This window comes from Oryctolagus cuniculus, chromosome 1 (assembly GCF_964237555.1).
Source record: "Oryctolagus cuniculus chromosome 1, mOryCun1.1, whole genome shotgun sequence".
NCBI lineage: Eukaryota > Metazoa > Chordata > Mammalia > Lagomorpha > Leporidae > Oryctolagus > Oryctolagus cuniculus.
Genome location: NC_091432.1, coordinates 148,530,917 through 148,554,642, shown reverse-complemented (window position 1 = coordinate 148,554,642; position 23,726 = coordinate 148,530,917). Strand labels below are relative to the sequence as shown.

Below are 23,726 nucleotides of genomic sequence, written 5' to 3'. Positions count from 1 at the left end.
ACTCCCCATCATGTAACTCTGACTTTCAAATAAATAAATAAATCTTAAGAAAAAAAAAAAACTCAACCCAATTGTATTCTCAGAGGTAGTTATATTAATTACTTAAAACTCATTGCTAGGGCAGGCGCTGTGGCGCAGCGGGTTAATGTCCTGGCCTGAACAGCCGGCATCCCATATGGGAGCTGGTTTGAGTCTCGGCTGCTCCACTTCCAATCCAGCTCCCTGCTATGGCCTGGGAAAGCAGTAGAAGATGGTCCAAGCCCTTAGGCCCCTGCACCCATGTGGGAGACCCAGGAGAAGCTCCTGGCTCCTGGCTTCGGATCGGTGCAGCTCCAGCCGTTGTGGCCAAGTGGGGAATGGACCATCGGATGGAAGACCTCTCTCTCTCTCTCTCTCTCTCTCTCTCTCTCTCTCTCTCTCCCCCTCTGCCTCTCCTCTCTCTGTGTAACTCTGACTTTCAAATAAAATAAATAAATTTTTAAAAAAAGTTTAAAACTCATTGCTTGACAGGGACACATTTTGCTGTCTGGCCTATGTAAGGCATTTTAACTCCTTTAGATTACTTGGACAACACAGACTGCCAATAGGGGCCTTACATTAAAAAAAAAAAGTTTTAAAAATTTTCCTTTGAGCCTAAAGATAAACGCTTATGATCTCAGAAGGAAACAAAGGGCTTTGTAATTGGTGGGGGGTTGGGATGGAAAGTGAATTAATTCAGGCACACGGAGGAAGGAAGCTGGCCTTGGCAAAACAACATGGAAGTAAAAATGGAGCATGGCCTACAAGTCCAACAGCAAGGGTATTTTTAAAGGGACCACTAACAGATTTAGGTAGCAATTATCTCTCCAAGTGCCCCCATGCCAAAAACCAACATACAGTTCCTCTGACAGTAACTCAGATACTTCTGACTTCTACACTGTTGGGTAGGTGGGAATGCCATCCTCTAACCCTCATTGCCTGCTCTCTCTTTTTTAAGGAGAAGTCATTAATATCCACACAAAGGAAGGCTGGGAGGGCATACAGGGTGCACATGCTATAACTACTCAAAGTTCCAAAAAAGCTTACTCTACATTAACAGACCCAGAAAGCTGACTTTTGAAAGCGAAAGAGCTGCAAACCACACATGTGAGATGGGAGCAGGCACCTGTGGCTGCTGGCTGCACCAGGACAGGATGCCCTTCCTCCCACCCTGTGGCCCATCCTTTATTCTCTGGGCCAAGATGCAGATCGATGTTAAGGCCCCATTTCCTAAACTGAAAGCGACCTTTTTTATTTTCACTCACTAATCCATAGAAGCCTTTCAAATGGCACAAATAAAGGCGGCTGCATTTTGTTCTCTAAATCAATTTTCTCCCTAGCCATCAACTAGATGTTCCCGCACAGGGAAAGAACAGCCCTTCCCTTCTAATTCAAAAATCCATACTGCCATTGCCCTTGCAAACTGCTAAACAAGCAGTATCGGCAAGTCACTTGTGTTCTGTAATATATTTACTGCAAATCCCAATGGCTTGTCTCCTAATGCAGTTTTCTATTGTGTCTGTGCGTGTCAATACACTGGCTGGTCGGCGAACCTGTAAGCGGCTGTGACTGGCTGTTTGCTCAAGGCATCAAGAAGGTGCTGAGAAGGAACAGAGGCTGTGCCCACCTGGAAGCCTCAGCCCTGAGCCCTCATACACTGGGGGGCCTCACAGACAGTCTGTGTTCTGGCACGTAACACCCTCCACTGAAATTCTCCACCAGCAGAGTATCCATGTATAGAAAAGTTCAAAAATCAGAGTACTTTCCCCAAATCAGCTTCCCTACTACCCATCAACGTGAAAGTGATTTCACCCAAGCAGATACACCAGCTACATCTTGCAGGTGCATTACAGTGAAAGCGCCAAAGGAAGGAAAGAAAGAAAGGCTTGGCAGGAGGAGTCCAGTTTTCCCTTGTTGGTGTAAATCTCATTATCAGGAGACCGTTGAAAAAGAAAGCACTTTAGCACCATATAAAGATGGGTCACCTAATACACCTATGCCAAAAACACAAAGGGCAAGTCTAGCAGGAAAATTTTATGAAAATCCATTAAGACAGAATTCTCAAAATGTATGTGGAAATTCCTCTTTCACTGATATCCTAGAAGGAAGCTGGGAGATAAATTTAAGTCCTGATCCTCTAATAAGCCTTTTCAGACTCTCCAGACTTTTTATTAGAAAAGACTGGGGTTTGCAGGGGTGGGGTGTGAGTGCAGTGGGGTCTAAGTAAGATACATGACAGGCAGATATTCTGAAACGCTAACTTATAGCCTTCAGGTAATAATATAGATGGCCTGGGTATTAACTATGTATTTCTCTCTTCTTTTGTATATATGAAATTTTTCACAATAAAATGTGTGGGAGGTAAGGGCAACCACATAAAATGTTAACCAAGGGTGGGTCTAATGGTTAAGAAGCCAGTTAGGATGTCCACATCCCATAGCACAGTCCCTGGGGTGGATTCCCTGGCCCTGGCTCCTGAATCCAGCTTCCTGCTAATACAGACTCCAGGAGACAACTGTGATGGCTCAAGTAGCCAGGTTCCTGCCACTCACATGAGACACCTGGATTGAGTACTCGGTTCCCGGCTTCAGCCCAGAGCAGCCCAGCCCAGCCCAGCCCTGGCCATTGTGGGCATTTGGGGAATGAGCCAGCAAACAGGAGCTTTGTTTCTTTCTCTGTTTTTCAAATATTAAAAAAAAGTAAGCAAATAATAAAGTTACACTAGCAAAGTCAAGTTGAATGTCTTGAGAGATGTTTGTAATATAACTTATCTATGACTCTACTGACAGCCGTGGTAATCCTTAAGCAATAGGCAATGGTTCTACAGACAGAAAGATGTGCACACACTGAATTCACACTGAAGCCCAGGCCACCAGCCATGTGCTAGTTTCTCTCTCTTCTTTTTTAGTACAAACCTAAATATATTACCCTAATTAGTCTCCTCATTAAGAAGCCTTAGTGGATATTCCAAGTGTAAATCACTTTTCCAAATAAAAACAACTGAGCAGAAGTGGTTAGATAAGGTTATTAGAATTGAACAGATTTCATTTTTAATTTTAGCATAAGCACCCATACTGGTACTAAGTTTTTTATATGGTTCCTGTGAGCTTGTTGAAGGATCTTGACATGTACAAAAACAGCCAAAATTGCTGGGCAAAATTATTTGTGTGTTAAAATGAGTACATCCTATTTTTTTTTTCTTTTTGGCAAAGTAGCTTTCACCTGATTTTCAAATGTTCAGGATCCCAGATGGTACCAACTACTGGTCTACATAGGACTATTTGAAACATACCACAAGTGCCTAATCCACATGACCTATTGGGAAGAGTACATACAAGGCTCACACGCAAGTGTCAAGTTAACTGCAACCTAGTGATAGTAATAAAAGAGGCACTGGAGAAACATTATTACAGAACACAGAGCAAAGTCAGTGATGTGACAGCTGTGGTTGGAGCAGTGGCAGAAGGCCTTGAAGTAAACAGGCGATGTTATTTGAACTGGACCTTGAAGGGGAATGAGGAAGGCCATGCAGAGTTTGACAAAGGGGCTTGGACACTTTATATGGAAAACAGGAAAACACAAAACATACTTTCAGCACAAAGCAGCTGCCCATTTGGCTGGATTAAAGAACTGCAGGGAAGAGAAAGGTGCAGTGGCCAAGAAAAACTGGAGAGGAAAGGCCTCAGGTCAGACACAGAAAGCTGTGAGTGAAGGCAAAGAGACTGTGCAGAGTGGGAAGTCACAACTAAAAAGAGGCTCCAAGACCCACCCTCCTGAAGATGCTCCTTTTCCTGGGCCCCAGTTCCAAATGGGCTGACGGGTCTGAAATGTAGGTTAGTGGCAATGGAAGTAGAGTGAGTATGCCCCAGGGGACAAGCAGGACAAGCCAGGGGACAGCACTGAGAACATGAGCACTTTCATTCTAACCCTTCTGTTCAAAACGTCCAATCGATGTAAACGTATGCAGTAGCTTAGTATAGCAATGTATGTACACAACTTGTAATTCGTTAAGTCAACAACTCTGGTCACTTGTCTCGAACTTTTTCCTGACAGGTTACACAAAATACCACAGATCAGTGACCTAGTTGGGTCAGTAATGACACAAATACTAAGCCCCATTTAAAACTGAACGCACTGTGTCAGTGGTCTAGCAAATTGCACGATTTGGATGTGCAAGTTCAAATGCACTGACATTCTCAAAGACTAACTTCACCTCCATCTAATAGATAAGGAGTATCTATTAGAACAACCAGAACGAATCTAAGGGATGTTCATCAGGTTAAATATTTAACTCTATCATCCTCAGTGCACACAATGGTACATACCTGCACACTTAGTTTTTCTCAATTTGGCAAATTAAAAAAAAAAAAAATCAACTGAACTGATAGAATGCTCAGAATTCGTCTCATATACCAAAATAACCTATATCCTATAGTTTTTCTGCTAACATAAGTTGTGGCCAAAGACTGAATGACTGACTAAGTAGAAAACAATACTGCAAAGAAAATTTTCAAAGATAAGTATTTTTGTACCCAATGCTAAGAGCTGCATGGGAAGATAAGAAACAAAATTATGCTCAGTTATCACTCTACAATGTACTTCAAAGAAAGCAAGCACAACGAAACTACAAATTTAAATGTTAAATAATGAAACATATAATTATGCTAACTCAGGTTATTTGATAAAACCACATATCAACATTTCAGAAACACTGAGGTGACTGTGTGATCTATAAAATACGTATTTGCAAACAACTGCAAAACAACTAAGAAGTTTTATAAAAGTGAATGGCAATACATAAATATCTTAACTTATGTGAAAAGTTCAGTGTAACTTTATTTCATTTTTCAGATCAAATTGTGTCTCGGAAAATAATCAGAAACCCTGCTACCCCTGCCCACAACCACAAGTACCTACTTCCTACCTCCAAACACACATACACAAAGCTCCACCAAAAATACCTTCACAAAACAATCCTATGACACACTTATTACAGTAGAACTCACCAACCTCATTAGTGAGGGCTATTTTAAAGCTAAAAATGCCTAATCTTGTCAAATAAACCAACTGAGGAAAAAAAAAACACCTCTCTAGAATTTAAAGACATTATTATACTGAAGATACCAACTGTGAGAATTTCAATTTTAAGAACTCAGAGAAATAGTAATCAATGAGGGCAGGAGAGGAACTGAGCCAGGCAAAGCCTTGGGAACTCCCCAGTTTCCTTCTGGTTAAGTCCACTTCTGGAGACCATAAAGGTTAGACTCAGCTCTGGGGAAACTCACAATGGTTCTCTGGCCAGTACCTGAACATACCTTTTAGGATGATTTATGTAAATATTTATTAAAGGAACAGATTTTCATCCCGTGATTCTTGATAAACACTTTTTGGGAGAACATCTTAAGCCCTCTTGCAAAAGACTCTCCTCAATTCACACACACAAGGTGCTCAGTGCTGAGGGGCAGGAGGGTGAGTCCTGCCCTGCTACTTTAGTCTAAGACCTTCACTTTACAGTGAGGGAAACTGAGGCCAGGAAACCTCAATGAACCAACGCCAGCCAAGACAGAGCTTACGCCAGCCAAGACAGAGCTTACGGATGCCTGCCATTCCCGACACACCCTGGAAAGGAAGGCAACAACGTGAGGTGCTCTGACCCTGCACCCCTCAATTCCACCTCCCTAGACCTCATCCTAACCTGGACACACCTATGCTTACAGAAAATTTTGGTCTTTTGTTCTATGTGGATATTTTGGAAGGTAACTTTAAAAATTTTTAAATGTTGTTTATCTTAAGTACCAAATTTTCTGACACCTTCCTAAATTTAGTGCCTGTAGTCACACTCACCTTCCCCCAGGGCATGCCCCAGGCAGAAAGCAGCCAGGGCCCCACTGCTGAAGGGTCTGGGAAAGTGACTGGAGAGTAAGGCTCATGTCTGGCCCTGTTTGCTGATTAAAAAAAAAAAGAAGAAAGAAAAACACACACACACAAAAGCTAATCTCACACTTCTGAATCTAGGCTCTAAATACTTACACTTGTAAAGGGTAGGCCTGGCTAACGAAATGAAGTTGGGACCACTCTAATCTCGATGACAGCTACCCTCTTTGTATTACAAGGTTATTAAATACCTGGTAGAGCTTAACTCTAAGTGCCCACACTCCAGCTAATCATTTCTCAGTTTAAAAAAATCTCAAAGTGAGGAACTGGAGACAAAAACATCCATGGCTGGGGCAGGCATTTGGTACAGTGGTCAGGACATTGCTTGGGCCACCCATGTCCCAAACCAGGGTCCTTGTGTTCAAGTCCTGGCTCCACTCTCCACTCCAGCTTCTTGTTAATACACACCCTGGGAAACAGCAGGTCATGGTTCAAATACTTGGGTCCCTTTCATCCACATGAGACCCAGATACAGTTCAGATTCTAGGCTTCAGCCTGGCCCAGCCCCAACTATGGCAGGCATTTGGGAAATCAATCAGCAAATGGAAATTTTCTGTTTCTCTTTTGTCTGTCTCTCTTCTTTTCAAATAAATAAATGAAAATTTAAAAGAAAGAGACTTGAAAAAAGAAATCATGCATGGTTAAAAAACAGGAAGGTAAAACTTCAAGACAAACAGGAAAAGGATCCCATGTGAGGAATTAATCCACAAATGAATCCCCAACAATTCCAATTAAATACTTTTTTGGGGGAGGAGCGCGGGAAGAGCAATAAATAACAACGTATTTTTCTAAGAGAAATTTTAAAGCACACTGCAATATTGTAAAAGCATTTTCATTCCAAAACTTAGAGTCTGAGACATGAGGATTGCTGAAAATATTACATGTGCTCAGAAATTTGAAGCTCTTTCACCTTCTCCATCTCAAAACAAGACTGTAAAATATACCATCACTCCTTTCAGACTCATTTATTTTTAAGTTCAGCCCCCTGTGGCTCCCTAGAGTCCCAGTTCCCCACTCTGCAGGGTGCAGCACAAGGCAGGCACACACTCACTCCATTGCTAGGGTCTCCACATTGTCTCTCTCGTTCTTAAAAGCAGTTTAGTCTGATGACAGCACGGTTCAGTGCAGTACCACCTGCTCCACCCACAGATCTCAGATCACAGAAAATCTTAACTTTTGGAACTATGCACCTAGCTCTGATATATCTTGTATATCACAAGGTCCATCAGCAAAAAGAGAACTGCAGAGACATACAACAAGGTAGTTGTGGGCTACAACACACAGGCCAAATGGAGATTCTGCCAGTGGCCTTGTGTTCCCAACAGCAGAAAGGCAGACACAGGAAGAAGCAGCCTAGGGTCAGGCAACTCCAACTCAAGCCTTAATAGTTGCTTGGTCTTGAGCAAGTCCCAGTCTCTGAACACACATCCAAGCCAAACAGCTACCATCCAATCTGCTTCACAGGACGCCTGCGGAGGTCATGGGAGACAAATCACTATTGAAAGCTGTTAATTGCTGTACAAATTGAAGCTGCCTATGACAATTTACAGCATGGCCTCATCAGTGTGTAGAAGATACATGAATGGCATACGTAAAGTGTATGTGTGCATTTACAGTACATCTTATTCCCAAAAATACCAATCAAGATCACAACAAGCCATACAGTGGAAACCAATGTAAAGATCAAAGCTTTACACACACTGGACACAGCCCTGGAAACAACCAAGACCCACAACAAATTACTATTTATAAAGCACCTTAACTCTGATGGTATTAGAATTGTCTTCATTGGATGAGAATTCCTCCCCTCTCTCTTGTAAAGAGATCTGGAGTGTATGATCTACATGAACAGAGATGGACAAGCAAGGATCCATAAGCTCTCAGGGAAAAAAAAGCCTTAATGCTACAATAAAGATTGAAGTATCTGTTATCATCCCTGTTCTGCTGCCTGCCTTTTCAGTAACAGGCCACAACTGGGCGCAGAGAAAGTAAGGGGAAGGCTTATCAGGAAGTGTTGACACAACATAAACATGGACTGCGGGCACCACACCAAGAAAGGAAACCACAATTATACCGTTCCTGATTTGGATGCACTTCCACTTTAAAACTTCCAGATGGAGTAGTCGGTGGTGAGACGTGACACTGAAATCTCTAAAGCTCATTCCTCCGCCAAACCCGTTGAAAGGTGGAAAGGGAGAGCGGTCGTCACGCTGGAGACAAATCTTAACAGTATTAAAGCTCTCTCTCCACGGAAAGTTTCCCCACCAGTGCGCTTTTTTTTCCGTAACAAAGATGTTGTCAGAAATGACAATTTTTTGTGTCCCCTGATGATGCCTTGCTAGCATTTGGTTATAAGCCATAAAGCAGGAATAATTTCAGCCTGTCAGGAGTCTCGCTAATGCCCAGTTTCCCCCTAGAGAGAATTCCTGTCAAATCTAATGAGAGCTCCAAAGGCCCTCTCCACAATATAATGAGCACTTAGGCCATGCTGGTGATCAGGCGGCAAAAAGCATCAATTTGAGCCTGGCTACACCCTGGGGGCCAGACGTCACCAGTTTTAATAAGAATTATGATTACTCGCTGCACCAAATGCCTCCTCAGAACTTATTATTAATGTGTGACATTCAGAAGGATGTTTTTCAAATGTAAGGCCACTTTAAACTGAATTACAGCACTACTTTGCACACCACTCCAGTTAAGGGTCTGTCAGCATTTACAATATAAACTAAATTTCAGGGGGGCTTACCACCCTACTACTAAGAACACGGTGCCGCTCAGCTTTTCACATTTTTCAAATTACTGAGCCAATTATACACAGTGTATTATTAATGCACACTGGCTCACGGACAGACAGTGTATACCCACAAGTGCTCAGTGCCACAGTGCACAAACTCGTTAGAAAACTATTTTCACACAAGCGGCTTCTGCCCTCTTCACCTCTTCTCTCTACACAATCAAGGAGAGGTCACCCCACCACATAACCCCTAAGAACCCAGAAGAATTGCACACTTCTTTTAGCTCCCCCAATAAATCCAGCACTCTAGCACACAGAACCACACAGGGATGTTGCTCCCCTGGAAAAAAGTCGAGGTTATTAAATCCTTTTGGTTTAAGAAAAACTCAGTCTCGTCTTACATTTCCAGAATATTTGTTACCAAAATATTTTCCCTTTTAAGATAACATTTAAAAAAAAAATAGCAGGAGGTTAGACCTTGTCTGCCATGTTTATTTGCATAAATCGTTTAAATGACCATGTTAGCTATAGATCTTCTAGTCCATTTACTATCAACAAGTTCAAGTGCCTCAATAAGGCACTGGCCATTGAAACACACACACACACACACACACAAAGGCACAAGCCCAACACAAACCTAAGCTACCAACTTTGCACATCAGAGTAAAAATCAGCATTTTTAAAGGCCGAATTATATTACTAATGAAAGGCTCTGAACTGAACTCTCATTTTCCAAACACAAATCTGAAAACAGATCTAAGGTACAGGATGATAACATTATGAAATCTATGATGAATTAAAAATCAAAGAGTGCAGAGTTACAAAAGCAGAATTCAACTCTGAAACACACTTGCTTAATGAAAGTCTTTGAATATAAGGAAGATCTGAAGGCTGAACTAATCAATTTCTCCACTGTGCCCCAGCCGGTCAGCCATGCTCTTTAATTTAATGAAACAAGGGTTTGAGATGAAATAGCACATATACATCAAGTAAGAACTGTATTGTTGCACTTTGAAATGTGTCCAACTGTGCAACTTCATCTGATGATAATTTTTTAAGAGGCAATCGATTTCTAAAAGACGTATTGTACCAGCGTCTTGATGAAAAAGTGAATGTCAGCATATCTCCAGAATACTTACACCCTGCCATTAATGCTTTCTTTGGCAGACAATGACTACTCAATCGAGGGTCCTTTGGGCTGAGCAATCATTTAGCTTTTCTTCTCTTATGAGGTCCTTAGTGCCTTGTTCCAGCTCAATACTCTTTTTATACACCATTATAGTAGCCATAAGTGTGAATTTTATGGGAACTTGCAAACTCATAGTCATAGCTAGGGCTTTCCAGTCACTAATCTTTTCATGCTTTTAAAACCACTAGGACTGAAGCAATTTCCAACATATGCTGTGGCCACAAAAGGATGCCTTTTTTTTTTTAACCTCCAAACCTGCTTCAACTGACAAGTTTTTTAAAAACATGTTTGCTAATAAGCCATTAATCCTGAGTCTCGCTTACACAGCCCAGAAGCACAGAGTACTCTAGTCAATCACTCAGCTTGCTGAACCTGATCACAGAAACCCTTGAACATGCCCTTTCCCCCAAAGGTGCGCACTTCCTTCCAAAGAGCACAAGCGCAGGCACTGTTCTGAATGTTAGCAGTTCTACAGGATCCTGACATCTTTTCAGAGGACAATAAATCTATCCAGGTAGAAAACTAAATTCAGTCTCAATTTCTCTGCTGCCTAAAAATGGCTAATTCACATTTCCAAAACAGCTAGTCCTGTAAGCACTCTACCCTTGCTGCAGACACTACCACCAACTCACAAGAAAGGCAACCAAGGCCAAAACTGTCATGCAAACTCCCAGGTCCATGACCCACTACTGGGGACTAAGCCAGTATTACAAAATGGTATGAGCTGATTTCTTGTTTCGGCTTAAGATTTATCTAAAGCTTACCTGTTTATGCATTTCAATGTTTAATCCATATGACATTTCATAATACTGTAAAGAGAAGAAAGAACCAGACATTTCATTAACTCACATTTTTTGATGCGAAGAACACATATTTGCTAATATTACATGAAAAAGAACTCCAATCTTTGATACCTACCATCACATAGTGTCTCTGCATTTCTGTCTTTTCACTTGCCAGTTTCTCACATTCCAATTTAAGGCTATGAAAACAAAACAGGCAACTTAATGTAAACATTATGTCACTTGTTTTAACATCTGCCTCACATATTTGCACTTCAAGTAAAAACACAGACCAATTTGGAAAAGCCATAAACTATCTAGGTAAACACCCAAAAGCTTTGTCTCTGTACTTAACAGGAAAAAGGAATGAGGTGAGCAGTACAGAGTATCCCTCAGCCTTTTGCTTCTTCTCTTTGGTGTACACTTGTCAGCTGATCCCTCCTCATGGTCATCTGTGCCCCGTTTCCGGCATCAGAGTCTGTTTCTCTGAACCCCACCAAAATCCAGCCTTTGCACACTTCTGTCCCAGCCTTAGGCCGCACCATCTTTGTCTCCAGGTTTCAAAGTCATACCTGCCAAGTTAGTTCTACAATGGCTGGTCCCTTTCAAAACCGATGGTTTTTAAATTCCTGCCAAAACATGCCAAGCGGGTACTGCCATAAAATGGGCTGAAGTTCTCCCTCATGAGTAAACACGGTATGCACAAGGATGCCTCAAGCCCTAGATACACCACTTATAAGTAGAATAGCGGCCTGATAGAGTAAGAAAATTCACACCCAAATCACCTACCCTCATCTCGAGCAAGAGGAAGCTAAAAATTGCCACTACAGCAATTTCTTAGCTTCAATCAGCCTTAACCTCCCAAGGAGCCAGGGAAAGAAACTAACCTTTCTGAAATACCCACTGTGAACAATCAGTGACTTTACAGATAGCTTTCAGTTATAAATTCCTTGCAGATGGGTATCTTTACATGAAGAAACTGAGGCCGAGATGAAGGCTAACTCCACTCAAATCAATCAATTCAGAAGGAAGCCGAAGTGGATGAACTCTCCCCTAACACTCCCCACCTTGTCCCTCTCATCACCAAGGATGGACATAACTAAAAGCCAACTAGCCTCCTTCCCTAATGGACTTTGCCTCAGACAACCCAATTTTCTAGTACGGCAAACAGCGATTTCAACATGGCTTTTGCTTCCCTGAACCCGCACTCCAGGGCTTGAAGGATTGATTGAACCAATGTTTCAGCTCAGCCTGTTGCAAAATAAATACCTGAAGTGCAAATATTGACAGTTCTCATGCAACTCCTAAATACACCAAAAAGGACTCCTTGGAACAGCAGCAAGCCCGCAAGAGGGAAACAATGGGAGGAGGGAGGAGGAGACAGAAGCAGAGCCGGCCCGGGAAGAGCCGGGAAAGGGGGTACCGTGAATGACAGGTCTGAACTGCGACTCCACACGCCACCGCCTGGACGCAAGCACTCAATACAGCCAACGCCACCACCGGGCTGGGCGACCGAGGGGCTAAGGGGCCGCCCGCTCAGCCGGACACGCACCTGTGATACTGCGCCTGCAGGAACTGGAATTCCTCCTTAATCCTGTCCAGGGACTCAGGGATAGTGAACTTGAAGGGTTGGCCTGCAGCCTGGTGCGGCGTCTGGGGGCGATCGGCGATGGGCACCGAGGGACGGGGATGCGGGCGGGCAGACGGATAAAGTCAGGAGAGGCAAGAACGGGTGGGACATAAACAAAAAAGTTAGAGACGGCAGAAAACGGAGACCCAAACTCAAGTCTGAGCTTCACTTTGGGGAGGGGGGAAACGGACCCCCCCACACACTCCCAACCCCCAGCTTCTAAAAAGGCTCGGAAGCTCTTTCGGCCTCCTGGGCAGATCTCGCCAAGTGCTCCCGGGTCAACCCGCCCGAGTAGAGAGGACTGCCTGGCGACCTGGGGGGTGCGGCGTGCGGGGACCAGACCAGAACGTCGTCGTCGTCGCCCCCTCCCCCACGGGGGCGACAATGACCCCGGGGACCGGAGGAGAAAAACAACTCCCTTAAGTCCTCCATTCCCAGAGTCGCCAGGGCCACCTCCGGACGCACCGGAACGGGGGCCGCATTGACATGTAAATAGGCGAGACGAGAAACAAAGGGGGGCCGCCAAACCCGCCTCGGGGAAAAGCGCAGGATGTGGCTGGGGAGAGAAACCCCAGCCTCCCCCAGCGCTCGCGTCCGCCCGGTCTAGACGTCAACTAGGAAGGGGCCCCAGAGGGGAAGGGGGTGGGGTGGGGTGGGGGACTTGAGTTTCAGCTCACTCGCCACCCCACGGAGGGAGGGACCAGGAGCCCCTGGCCTCGCGCCGCCGGGTGCCGGGGGTGTACGACAGCCGCCCACGACCCTACTGCACAAGACCGAGTCTCCCAAGCCCCGCGCGCCTGCCCCCACCCACCCGGCCGCGCCTCACCGGGTGCCGGCTCTGCGGGAACATTGCTCTTCTGGCGGCGGCCGCAGCTCTGTTCCCGGGCAACTCAATTCTCCGCTCAATTTCCAACTTTAATCCCGCCGAGGACAATTCAGCCGGGCAGAAGCGGGGAGCGCGCTGGCCACGCACGCAGGCGCGCTCGGCGAGACGCACCGGCCACTCGGCGCCCGCGGCTGCTGCTGCTCCCGCCGGTGCGGGCTCCCGCCCTCAGGGCCACATCTCGGGACGCCCCGGGCCCAGCTGCTCCAAGGACCTGCGCGGCGCCGCCGGCGCCGGGGGGAGAGCGCACAGCGACTGTGCTCCAACCCGCGGGCCTCAGACGCCCGGGGCGGTGAGGTGGAGACGCGGCGACTCGGGCTGCGCTCCCCTTGGGCGATCCGCGTGCGCGGCGCCCGTCGCGGGCAAACAAATCCAGGCGGGCTGCTTTCCTTCGCTCTTCTCCTGCTCGGTCTCCTCGCAGGGGCGGGCGAGGTGCAGGTGGCGCGGCGCCCCCGGCTCACCTCTCACACACACACACACACACACACAAGGAGCGGCGGCGCTCCGGGCCGACCCCCGCCGGTCCCGGCTGCGCCCCGGAGTCGGGCGCTCTTCGTGGGAGGCAGTAGGGAGCGATCTCAGAGCCGAAGCGGAGGCTCCGAGCCCGGTGGTCCGAAGCCTCAGCCCGGACCGGGCAGCAAGGGATGACGAGGCGGGGAAAGTGCGGAGGGCGCGCCGTGAGGCGGCTCGGCACGCCCCGCGCAACCGGCAATCGGTGTTCTCCGCGGTTGCACAAACCCTCCTGGCCCGACAGAGCTACTCCACGGAGGGCAGTCCCGGAGCCACCCGCTGCTCCTCCAGCCCGGGGCGCATCAGGGCGCCGCAGCCCATGCGTACTCGCCCCGCACGGCCGCTCCGGACCCTTCTTCTTCGGCCCTCTTCCTTTCCTTCCCCTCGTCTGCCTCTCCGTGAAGGGCGCTCCAGCCCGCTGCAAAGTTCCCTCACGACCCGAGGAACGACATCCACGAGACGGTGGGGAGAAGAGCAGGAGTGCGCTCCGCCGCTCGGCCTCCCGCCCCGGCGGGCAAACTCCGCCGACGAGTCCGAGTAATCCCGGCGGGGCTCGGGTCTCCGCGCGCGGGCCAGCGGAGGTCCGAGCTGAGGGCTCGGGTCTCGCCCGGCCGTGCGAGGGCAGGGGGGGTGGCGCGATCGGTTGCCTCGGGGACGTGGGCACAGGGTACCCGCCGCCGCCGCCGCCGCCGCCGCTGCTCCTACAGCCGCCGCCGCCCGCGCCTCTCGCACCGGTTACATTAACACGCGGTTTCACACTCCGGAGCTAACCAGCGCCGGCCCCGCCCAGCCCCGCGCGGGCGGGGGCCGCGAGCTCGGAGCCGGCGGGGGACGTGGGCCCGGGAGGCTGCCGGGGGAGTAGGGGGGCCCGCATCAACCAATCGCGTTCGCCGCGCCCAACGTGGGGCACTGACGCCACGCCTCCCTCGAGCCTATGGCGGCGCCGCGCCGGACTGGCCGTGCCTCCCGCTCCCCCTGCGCCCTCCCCGCTCGCTTCCATCTCCGCCGTCTCCCCCGTCTCCCCTCCCACCCCCTCCGCCCCTCCTCCGCCAGCCGCGTCCTCCCGGGCTCGGGGAGGAACTGTTCCTGGAGGAGCCGCGGGACTCCAAAAGCAGCCAATGAGAGGCGGCGCGACGCGGAGATTGGCACGAAGGATGGGAAGGTCGGTGGGAAGGAGAGCGGCGGGGCCGGGCTGTCAATCAAAGTAACGTGGGCCCGGCTGGGGAGCGCGCGGGCGCGCGCTGGCGGGAGGGACCCGTGAGCGTGCTGCGGCGGAAGCCGGGGGCTTGAGTTTGCCGAAATCCTGCCACTTGTTCACTTTGCGCTCTAGTGCGAATCTTGTGGGCTCAGTAAAAGTAACTCGGGGGCTCACGGCGTAGTCTCGCCTTGGGGGCGGGAGGGAGGGGTTTTTTTGGTCATGCGAGCAAAATGGTTTTTTGTGTGGTGGCCTCTTGTCTGATGCTGCTCCTTGAAAGCGAGGTCACATTCAGAAATTCCTCAGAGCGTAGTCCTTTCTTGAGCCGCCTCTCCCCGGTGCACAGGAGTGGGCTGTACACTTGGCGGAAAACGCATAAATGAGCAAAGCTTAGTCGGCGTGGGTCTGCCCGCCGCCGGAGCCCCGACTGCGACGCCCGCGGCCACCTCCGCCCTCCCCGTGCGCCCAGCGTGGTGGGATTTGGCCTTTATTGAAGGATTCCGGGCCACTTTGTCGAAAGGTCGGCCTGCCTGCGTTTGGCGGGCGGGATACCTAAGGTGCCGCCGGCGTGAGGGCACGCGCGTCTCGTGCGCTGAGGGGATGGCTTTGCCCGCGGCGCGAAATCCCGGGTTTTGTTTTTTCTCTCAGGAGTCCTCTGGCGGGGGAGAGGGTGGCTGTGGGGGTCTTAGGAGCCGCTCCTCAACCAGACCAGGAATCTTTCCAATTCCTGGAAACAGAGGGACAGACCAGCATCGGGACCTGAAAAACCTGTCGGGCCCAGCCCATCCCGTGGCCTGGGTGCTGCTCGTGGCCGAGCCGTAGACTCTACGGCTAAATGACGTGGCCTGGGCTGTTAGAGGGGCAGCTGGGGATGCAAGGGACTTGGAGCTTTTACAGGAACGAGAGGTGCTCCGTATTTAGTATTGTGAGTCCGCTGTTTTTGTCTTTCTCGAAATACACCACACAGCAGAAGACCTTCAGTACTGCCGCAATGATACCTTTCTGCTTACATATATGTACTTTTCTTTAAAGAACAGTTCAGTGAAACTGTTTCCACGTCATGAGCAGTGAGTGAATAATGCTCTTCTAGCCAAATGATGGTAACGTCTTCCACGAGGCGGGCAAATCACCGACAAGTGTTACTGTTTCCTTGGAACCTAGATATTGGTGTTAGAAACCACGCGTTCCCGTTATTTTACCTTCGAGAAACTTAGGGGAACGAGTTTATTTAAGCACATATACGTTTTATTCAAAGATTTGCTTTTTACAGAGATCTTTTTGTTGAAATATTAAAAGAGTCATTTTAGCTAATACATTTCACTGGCGTTTTTTAAATATGTATGATATTGATTTGTCTATAATTGCATCAATCCCTAATATCAATTATAAATGAAAAATAAAAGAGCTATTTCAGCCAGCCTGTGCAAGGCCATAGTATGCTCTTAAACAAGTTCAGGGTTCTAGCTCTGCAGTTTTCTGAAGCGGAGTTGAGAAAGGGGCTATACTGGTCTTGTTAACATGGAGAATGAAAAGGAAGTCCTGCCTCTCTTTCCTTAGTTAAATGTGGTGATGATGAAAGCAGGCTTGCTCCACGTGTAGGACCTAAAGAAATTATGATTCATGGTCGACTAAACTTTCTCCTTTGGCTTCCTGTGTTTGTGAAATCATCATCTAGTGATTGGGCTATACACGCCAATCTGTGGTCCGTTCAAACCGTAGGACTAGGTGGAAAAATGCTTGGGTGCACGAAGTATGCTTGTGCACATGCAGGGATACCTGGGGTAGCTCTCCCTGGCTTCCCCAAACTTTACCTGGTAGGATGTATCTTGATCAACTGGAGCATACTGCTAATTAACCAGAAAACTTAAAACATAATATTTGGGGACAGGAGTGAACCATTTCTAATGGGTTGTTGCTGAATGTTCTCTGATAAAACTGATCACAGAAAATGTTTCTGCACATTATTTCCCAGTTTGCTATGAATAAAAACTGAAAATTTTCTTTCAACTAGTGCTTCTGTACCAGTAGTTTAGAGCCAGGCCAGGCCTGTGGTTTTCTTATAATGTGTAGTATTAGGAGAAAAGAAAGAGCATAATGGTTTTTGAACCAGACGCCTTTAATTGAGTGCATAGAAGTGGTTGGTTTTCTAAGGCTTCTTTCTCATTCAGAGCATCCTCCTTGAGAGCTGGAGAAGCCTCTGCCCTTTTTCAAGGTCGTATTTTCTCCAGGATTGTCATGCTGTAATAATTATACTACAAAACTCTCATCAAACTGCATTACAAATGATGGTGTTTAAACAATCAAGTAACTTTAATCTTATGTTTTAAATAAATAATATACGTGTAGATTGCCTACAGCATGTTTAAAAGAAAATAGACCTACTCATGAAATCTATAATTTTGGTCTTCTATTTAATGTCTGTTAACCATAATCTTCTTTACCTCTACCAAATTTATACAGCAATGACGTTTTTACATGGAATAATATTAAGGACACTGCTTCCATGGGAAATTGTCTCTTAAAATATGCCCTTTATTATCCTCTGCAAAAGCAGCAAAATATTGTCACACTGTACAGTTTACCTCGATGCATATGTGGGCGTATTTTCATTCATTCGTCGTTACTATCAGATTTTCAACTCATTAACAGCATAAGTAATTACAAAAGCTGGATATTGTATAGTACAAATAGGAAAATTATGAATTCTAGTCATAGAAATTAGGCATCCTTTAAATCTATTATTTGAAATAAATATTTCAGTTATTTGTAGCTTGTTTTTAAAGACCACTTTTGTCATTTTCTCTTCCTTTTGACTGAGTTATTGCTTGTACTTCTTTTTTCTCTTGACTTTTTTAATTGAAAGTTTTTCTTAAAGCTAAGAATAGAGTGTCCAGAAGACATCTTCCTAGCATTGCTTGGTAACCTTTTTCTTGCCCACCCCACTACCATAGAAATAAATAGGATGGGCAGGCATGGATGTGGAGGGGAGAAGGCAGACAAGGAAAAACAATCAGTAGCAGATCCATGAGGCAGTAAAACCTCAAATAAAATCACATCCAAAGAATCTCTTGTGGTTTCACACAATATGGTAAAATTAGAGATTGCAGGAAACCAACTAAATTAAACCGGGAGCATTTGAAGAGAAATGAGCAGACTTTATGAAAATGACACATTGACTGACCAGTATGCTTTTTTATCAACAATTTCTTTGTTAAGACGCAGATCAAAGGAACCTGCATATGTTTTCATTTTGTTCTAACTAGAAAATCACATCCAGATGTTTAATAGGCATTTGGTTGGTTTTTCAGCATTGATTAGATATGTTGGTTCTGTTTGCTTACAAGTGTAGCCGGATCATTAGCTAATGCAAAGAAATGTTTGCTGTGAGTTGCTAATTAGGGCTTTTGGAAACTCTCCATGCTCAAGAACAGTTTGTACAGTGGCCAGAAGAACTTGCGGGACTTGGGAAGTTATTTTTCCTTCTCTGGCATGGTGGGGAGAGCAGACTGCCCCATTCCCTAATCTCCCTTTGCCTAGGGGGATTGCGATGCTATCCCCCAAGGATAGGAGTGCAAATAAATTAGGAAGAGACCACACAGGCACTCCAAACACTGAGATAAATGTGCTCTTTCTGGAACCACTGCTGTGCTGTGGGGGGTGGGGGGGGGCGGGCAGGGGGAGTGAACATCTAAAATGCTGAACATTAACATGTGGAAGATGCTTGGTGCTAATGTTATCAAATACACAGCATTTTTAAGTATACTTTAGAGACAGATGAGAAAGCCCTTTATGATAAATGAGTGTACTTGAATTCATTACTGTAGTACTTATAATTAAAAATGTCTCTCTGCAATTTCAGTACTTTCACAGGGTACAAGAGACCAAGCTTGGGAACTTGAAGGCTGGGGGGATAGTGAAAGACACGAAGGAGAGGAATTTTGGAAACTACAATGAGCCTGGGAGGAAATGCAGTGTTTATTTTCACAGCCCACCCATTTGTTTTCCCTGTTAAAGCCCCAAAACTTGTAAGAGATTAGCCATTCACTCAGGATTCAAATAAACTGTTTGAGAATTCGAGGCACCCAGGGGATAAACTACTTAGCCGGCCAAACATGTTTTTAAAAACGCTTGAAAGTGTTTGTGGCCTGCAGAAGAGCCCTCCCCTTAGCCAGGGTGGAACTTTTGTTTATGGAAGTCTATATTCCCAGAGAGTCCAAAGCAGCCTGTGTATATATGCAATCATGCAAGTGCGGCTCTAAGTGCCCCTGTAAGCATGTTCTTCTGCATATCAGCATCTCTTCTCAGCCTACTTACATGTAGTACACAGGTGTGGCATACTCCTATGTATTAGTGCAGTCTGATTAGCTTGAGATTTTCATAGCAATAGAAAGATTTATGATTAGCTTCTTTAATAGTTCGGGCAGAGGGCCTTTCTATCAGAACCTTCTATATCCAACAATGAAATGCCCTGGAAAAGCAAAGGCAGTCTTTTGGGGCAAGATCAAATACTGCCTGAGATCAGACCATAAGAATGGTCTCAGTGAGGTTAGCTTTCCTATCCCCCTTTTAATCCATTTTAAAATCTGATAAAAATTGGATAATGCACTTTTTTTACTCCTTCAATTTAGCATCTAGCTTGGCAGAAGCTGAAGGGCAATTAGTCGATAAAAGAAAAAGTAGTTAAAGGAAGCAGCTTTGATGCTTTCTTTCCTATAGGTTCACAGAAGAGGAGCAGACCTTGGCCCCTTAGGGTTCTTGCTGCAGGCCAAGGATTTGCTAAGAAATCAACATTACACTGAGACACTTTTCTTTCAAGAAAAGCTTTTATTTTTGCAGTATCATTTAAATTAACTTTTCTTCCCGAAGTTTCAGAGTCTTTGAAGGGTTAAACCTTGAGATCTCTGGGTATTTATGGTTTAAGGAGGGGAGCTCTGGGAATGAGAAGAGAAGGAAGGCAGGCTTCTAGTATGGAAAGTCTAGCCCTGGGTGAACAAATTAGATGGCATAAATACAAACTGTTGGGACATTCCACTGAAAGCTAGCTTGGGTTCTTTACATTGTCTGTATCATGAAGACAGAAAAAAAAGAGAGAGGGCTATTCCCTACAAAGAAATATTATGCAATGTGTGAATCTTTATTGGCCCCTGGATTTAAAATTTTTTTAAAAGCAGCCTAGGCATTTGGTACAGCAGTTAAGATGACTCTTTGAATACCCAGGTTGTATATATCAGAGTGCCTGGGTTTGGGTCCTGGCTGCACTACAATTCCAGCTTCCTGCTGATGCACACCCTTGGAAACAGCAGGTGATTGCTCAAGTAGTTGAGTCCCTGCAACCAATGTGGAAGACCTGGATTGAGTTCCTGGCTCCCTGCTTCAACCTGGCCCATCCCCAGCCATTGTAGGCTTTTGGGGAGTGAACCAGCAGATGGAAACATATTTCTCTCTCTCTCTCTCTCTCTCTCTCTCTCTCTCTGTGTGTGTGTGTGTGCACGTGTGCATGTGTGTGTACGTGTGTGTGTGCTTGTGTATTTCAAATCCAAATGAAAGCAACTATGGAAGGTATTCTTGGCCAGTTTTTATAAGGATTGGATAGTAGGTATCACAGAATTATGATTCTTTTTGTGTGAGAATATTGTGGTTATACAAAAGGATGTTATTCTGAAAACATAAGTGGTGAATCATGCAAGTTCAAATGACATCTTAACTGCAAATAAAAAGGGTATAGAAAGATAAAGCAAATTTGGCAAGGTGTTGATAGTTACCGAATTTAGGGACAGCATCTACAGCTATTCATTTGACTTTCACTTTTCCTATGCTTGAAATTTTTCATGATAAAAAGCCTGGGAAAACAGTTCTAGGTTCCTTATCTACATCTTTTTCTTCATATGTTAAATGGAATTAACTTCATAGTTAAAAGATTGACTTACACTGTTTCTAGTTTTAAAAAAAGTGTGAAGAAAACGATGATTTTGTTGTTGTTTCATGGAAAAGCTGTCATACCCGTGATCAAAATATTATCCCGTGTTTTTGCTTGGGATGTTTTAGTACTTTTATGTCATTATTGATGCTGTTTTATTTTTGTTTGTTTTTTGCTGTGGTCCCAAATGGCTGTTAGTTATCAATTAATATAAAATGGAAGTCATTAAATACATTAGGTCCTTACATAAGTAATCCTCTAATGTGTCATTTTGTGGGCCATAAAGCTCAAAATCACCAGCAAATCTACTATAAAATAAAGAGGAAAATTGTTTATAAGAAAAGAATAAGGCAGTGGGAAATAAATTTTATTTTAATCTCTCTATTCCTATTATGAATAGTTCTGCTAGCCTTTTATCACTTGAGTCTAGCAGTAAAACTTATAAATTGTTTGATTTTTAAAGTTCCTTAATATTTTGAAATATGGTACTTGATACAGATTATCACTGTATGCTAAGCTTTAAAGTTCATCTTGAAATGAGAACAGCACCAAATCTTGGCCACTTAGGTCATCCTCATCTGGGAGCTCAGTTTAGTCCAGGACCCACACAGACACCAAAATTTGTAGATGGGCAAGTTCTTTGTACTTGCATAGAGCCTACAGACTTCCTCCTATACACTTGAAATCAACTCTAGATCACTTATAATATCTAATACAATATAAATGCTAGGGAATAATGACAAAATTAAAAGTTTGTACATGTTCATTTAAAAACATAATTTTTCCCCTAAATATTTTTGATCTCCCTGGTTGGTTTAATCCGTGGGTGCGTAATGTGCAGAGTGGGAGGAACAACTATATTTATGAGATGCTAGTATATAGTCTTCCAAAGAAAGTCTAGGGAAGTGACAGTGCGTAATCTGAGAGCTAACAGTTGGGGTGCCTCATCCATCCATTTTTTTATTTAGTTGTAGCTGTTTAGTATGCTTTTTTAAAAAATATTTATTTATTTATTTGCAAGTCAGAGTTAGAGAGAGAGAGAGACAAAGAGAGAGGTCTTCCATCTGATAGTTCACTCCCCAATTGGCCACAAGGGCTGGAGCTGCGCCGACCCGAAGCCAGGAGCCAGGAGCTTCTTCCAGGTCTCCCACATGGGTGCAAGGGCCCAAGGATTTGGGCCAGCTTCTGTTGCTTTCCCAGGCCACAGCTGAGAGCTGGATCGGAAGTGGAGAAGCCGGGTCTTGAACCAGCGCCCATATGGGATGCCAGCACTTCAGGTCACAGTGTTGGCCCTATTTAGTATGCTTTTGTTTTTTCTGTCACCATTACATTTATTGCAAGGAAAACTTTTCCATGACATTGGTAAGTGGATTCTAGTTCGTAGGTGAACAGAATAAATCCACGATTTGTAATGATCAATTTGAGTGCCTTAAAAGGGATGCAAGGGGCCGGCGCTGAGGCATAGTAGGCTAATTCTCCGCCTGCAGCACTGGCATCCCGTATGGGCACTGGTTCTAGTCCCAGCTGCTCCTCTTCCAATCCAGCTCTCTGTTATGGCCTGAGAAAGCAGTGGAATATGGCCCAAGTTCTTAGGGCCTGCACCCACGCGAGAGACCGGGAAGAAGCTCCTGGTTTCAGATCAGCTTAGCTCTGGCAATTGCAGCCATTTGTGGAGTGAACAAGCAGGTAGAAGACCTTTCTCGGTCTCTCCATCTCACTGTCTGTAACTTTACTTCTCAAATAAATAAATAAAATCTTTTTTTAAAAAAAGGGGGGAGGAGGCAAACAGGAAAATACAGGGAGCCCCCAACTTGTCACACATAATGACTAATCAAGCTGTCCAGTATTTCTAGCCACCATCCACATAACTAAGGATTGTATAAAATAGAAACCATAAAAAGAACTTATGCCTCACCATGACAGAAGACGCCCCAAGGGACTAGAATTACCATTCTGGTTTCTCGCATTTGCAGCCTCCACACTTCAGAAGAACTGGCAAGCTATAGTTGGCACTTGAAAAAGTGTTACAAAACACTGACAAGTATTAGAGAAATGTTGATTAATGTAAACAGCCTGCCTCAAGGAAGAATACCTTTCTTAAGAAAACTGGTTTTCCAACAAGCATTTCTAATGAAGATGCTATCTCCAGGTAACAGCTAGTGAATCTTCAAAGGTGAGTTACGTGCCTTTTCTGCAGAGAGAAAATCTTATCATATTTACATCTTAAATCTCTAAAAGATTGAAAAAAATCAGTAGGTTAAAAAGTCAGGAGGCCAGAAAGGAAATTCTGATGCATGCTACAACATGGATGAAGCTGGAGGACATAGTGCTGGATGAAATAAGCCTGTCCCAAAAGACAAGCCCTGTGATTCCACTTACGTGAGGTCCTTCCAGTAGTCAGGTTCTGATGGTAATTGCCAGAGGCTGGGGGAAGGGAGTTACTCTCTCCTGGGTATGAGGTTTCAGCTTTACAAGATAGAACAGTTGTATGGGTGGATGGCAGTAGGTTGCACAATGATGGAAATGTACTCAATGCTACTGAACTGGATACTTTAAAATGGCAAGAATGGCAAGTTTTTTGTTACGTGTTTATTAAAACAATTTTTATAAATTTATTGATTTTATTTTGAAGGCAGAAAGAGAGAGATCTCCCAGTCACTAGTTCACTCCCCAAATACCTGCAACAGCTAGAGCTGGGCCAGAGAAAGCCAGGAGCCAGGAACTCAATCTAGGTCTCCCCTCCAAGAGTGGCAGAAACCCAAGAAGTTGAGCCACCACCTGCTGTCACCAGGATGCACAGGAAGCTGGAATCAGAGAGGAAGCTAAGACTCAAACACAGACTCTTTGATTTGGGAAGTGAGCTCTTTTTTTTTTAAATTTTTGAATTGATTTTATTTTTTTATTTATTTTCCCCCAAAGAAACCTTTTATTTAA

At 45.2% G+C, this 23,726-nt stretch overlaps 2 protein-coding genes across 20 annotated transcripts in view; one reads left to right on the top strand and one right to left on the bottom strand.

The window, feature by feature from the left end:
* TLE1 (TLE family member 1, transcriptional corepressor) overlaps positions 1-13,494 on the bottom strand; it is a 96,495-nt gene extending 83,001 nt beyond the window's left edge. For all 15 annotated transcript variants that reach the window (XM_051846743.2, XM_051846752.2, XM_051846777.2 and 12 more), the window contains exons 1-4: positions 13,114-13,494; positions 12,210-12,310; positions 10,794-10,857; positions 10,640-10,684 (exon numbers count right to left, since the gene is read on the bottom strand). In XM_051846743.2, coding sequence (XP_051702703.1) covers positions 10,640-10,684; positions 10,794-10,857; positions 12,210-12,310; positions 13,114-13,137 — 234 coding nt within the window. In that variant the 5' untranslated portion in view covers positions 13,138-13,494. The remainder of the gene's footprint in view (positions 1-10,639; positions 10,685-10,793; positions 10,858-12,209; positions 12,311-13,113) is intronic.
* Positions 13,495-14,564: 1,070 nt separating this feature from the next.
* Positions 14,565-23,726, top strand: part of LOC100355171 (uncharacterized) — a 191,559-nt gene continuing 182,397 nt past the window's right edge. For 3 of the 5 annotated variants that reach the window (XM_070050415.1, XM_070050420.1, XM_070050413.1), the window contains exon 1: positions 14,565-14,842. In XM_070050415.1, coding sequence (XP_069906516.1) covers positions 14,615-14,842 — 228 coding nt within the window. In that variant the 5' untranslated portion in view covers positions 14,565-14,614. The remainder of the gene's footprint in view (positions 14,843-23,726) is intronic. The other 2 variants (XR_011379419.1, XR_011379418.1) reach the window with 1 other exon arrangement.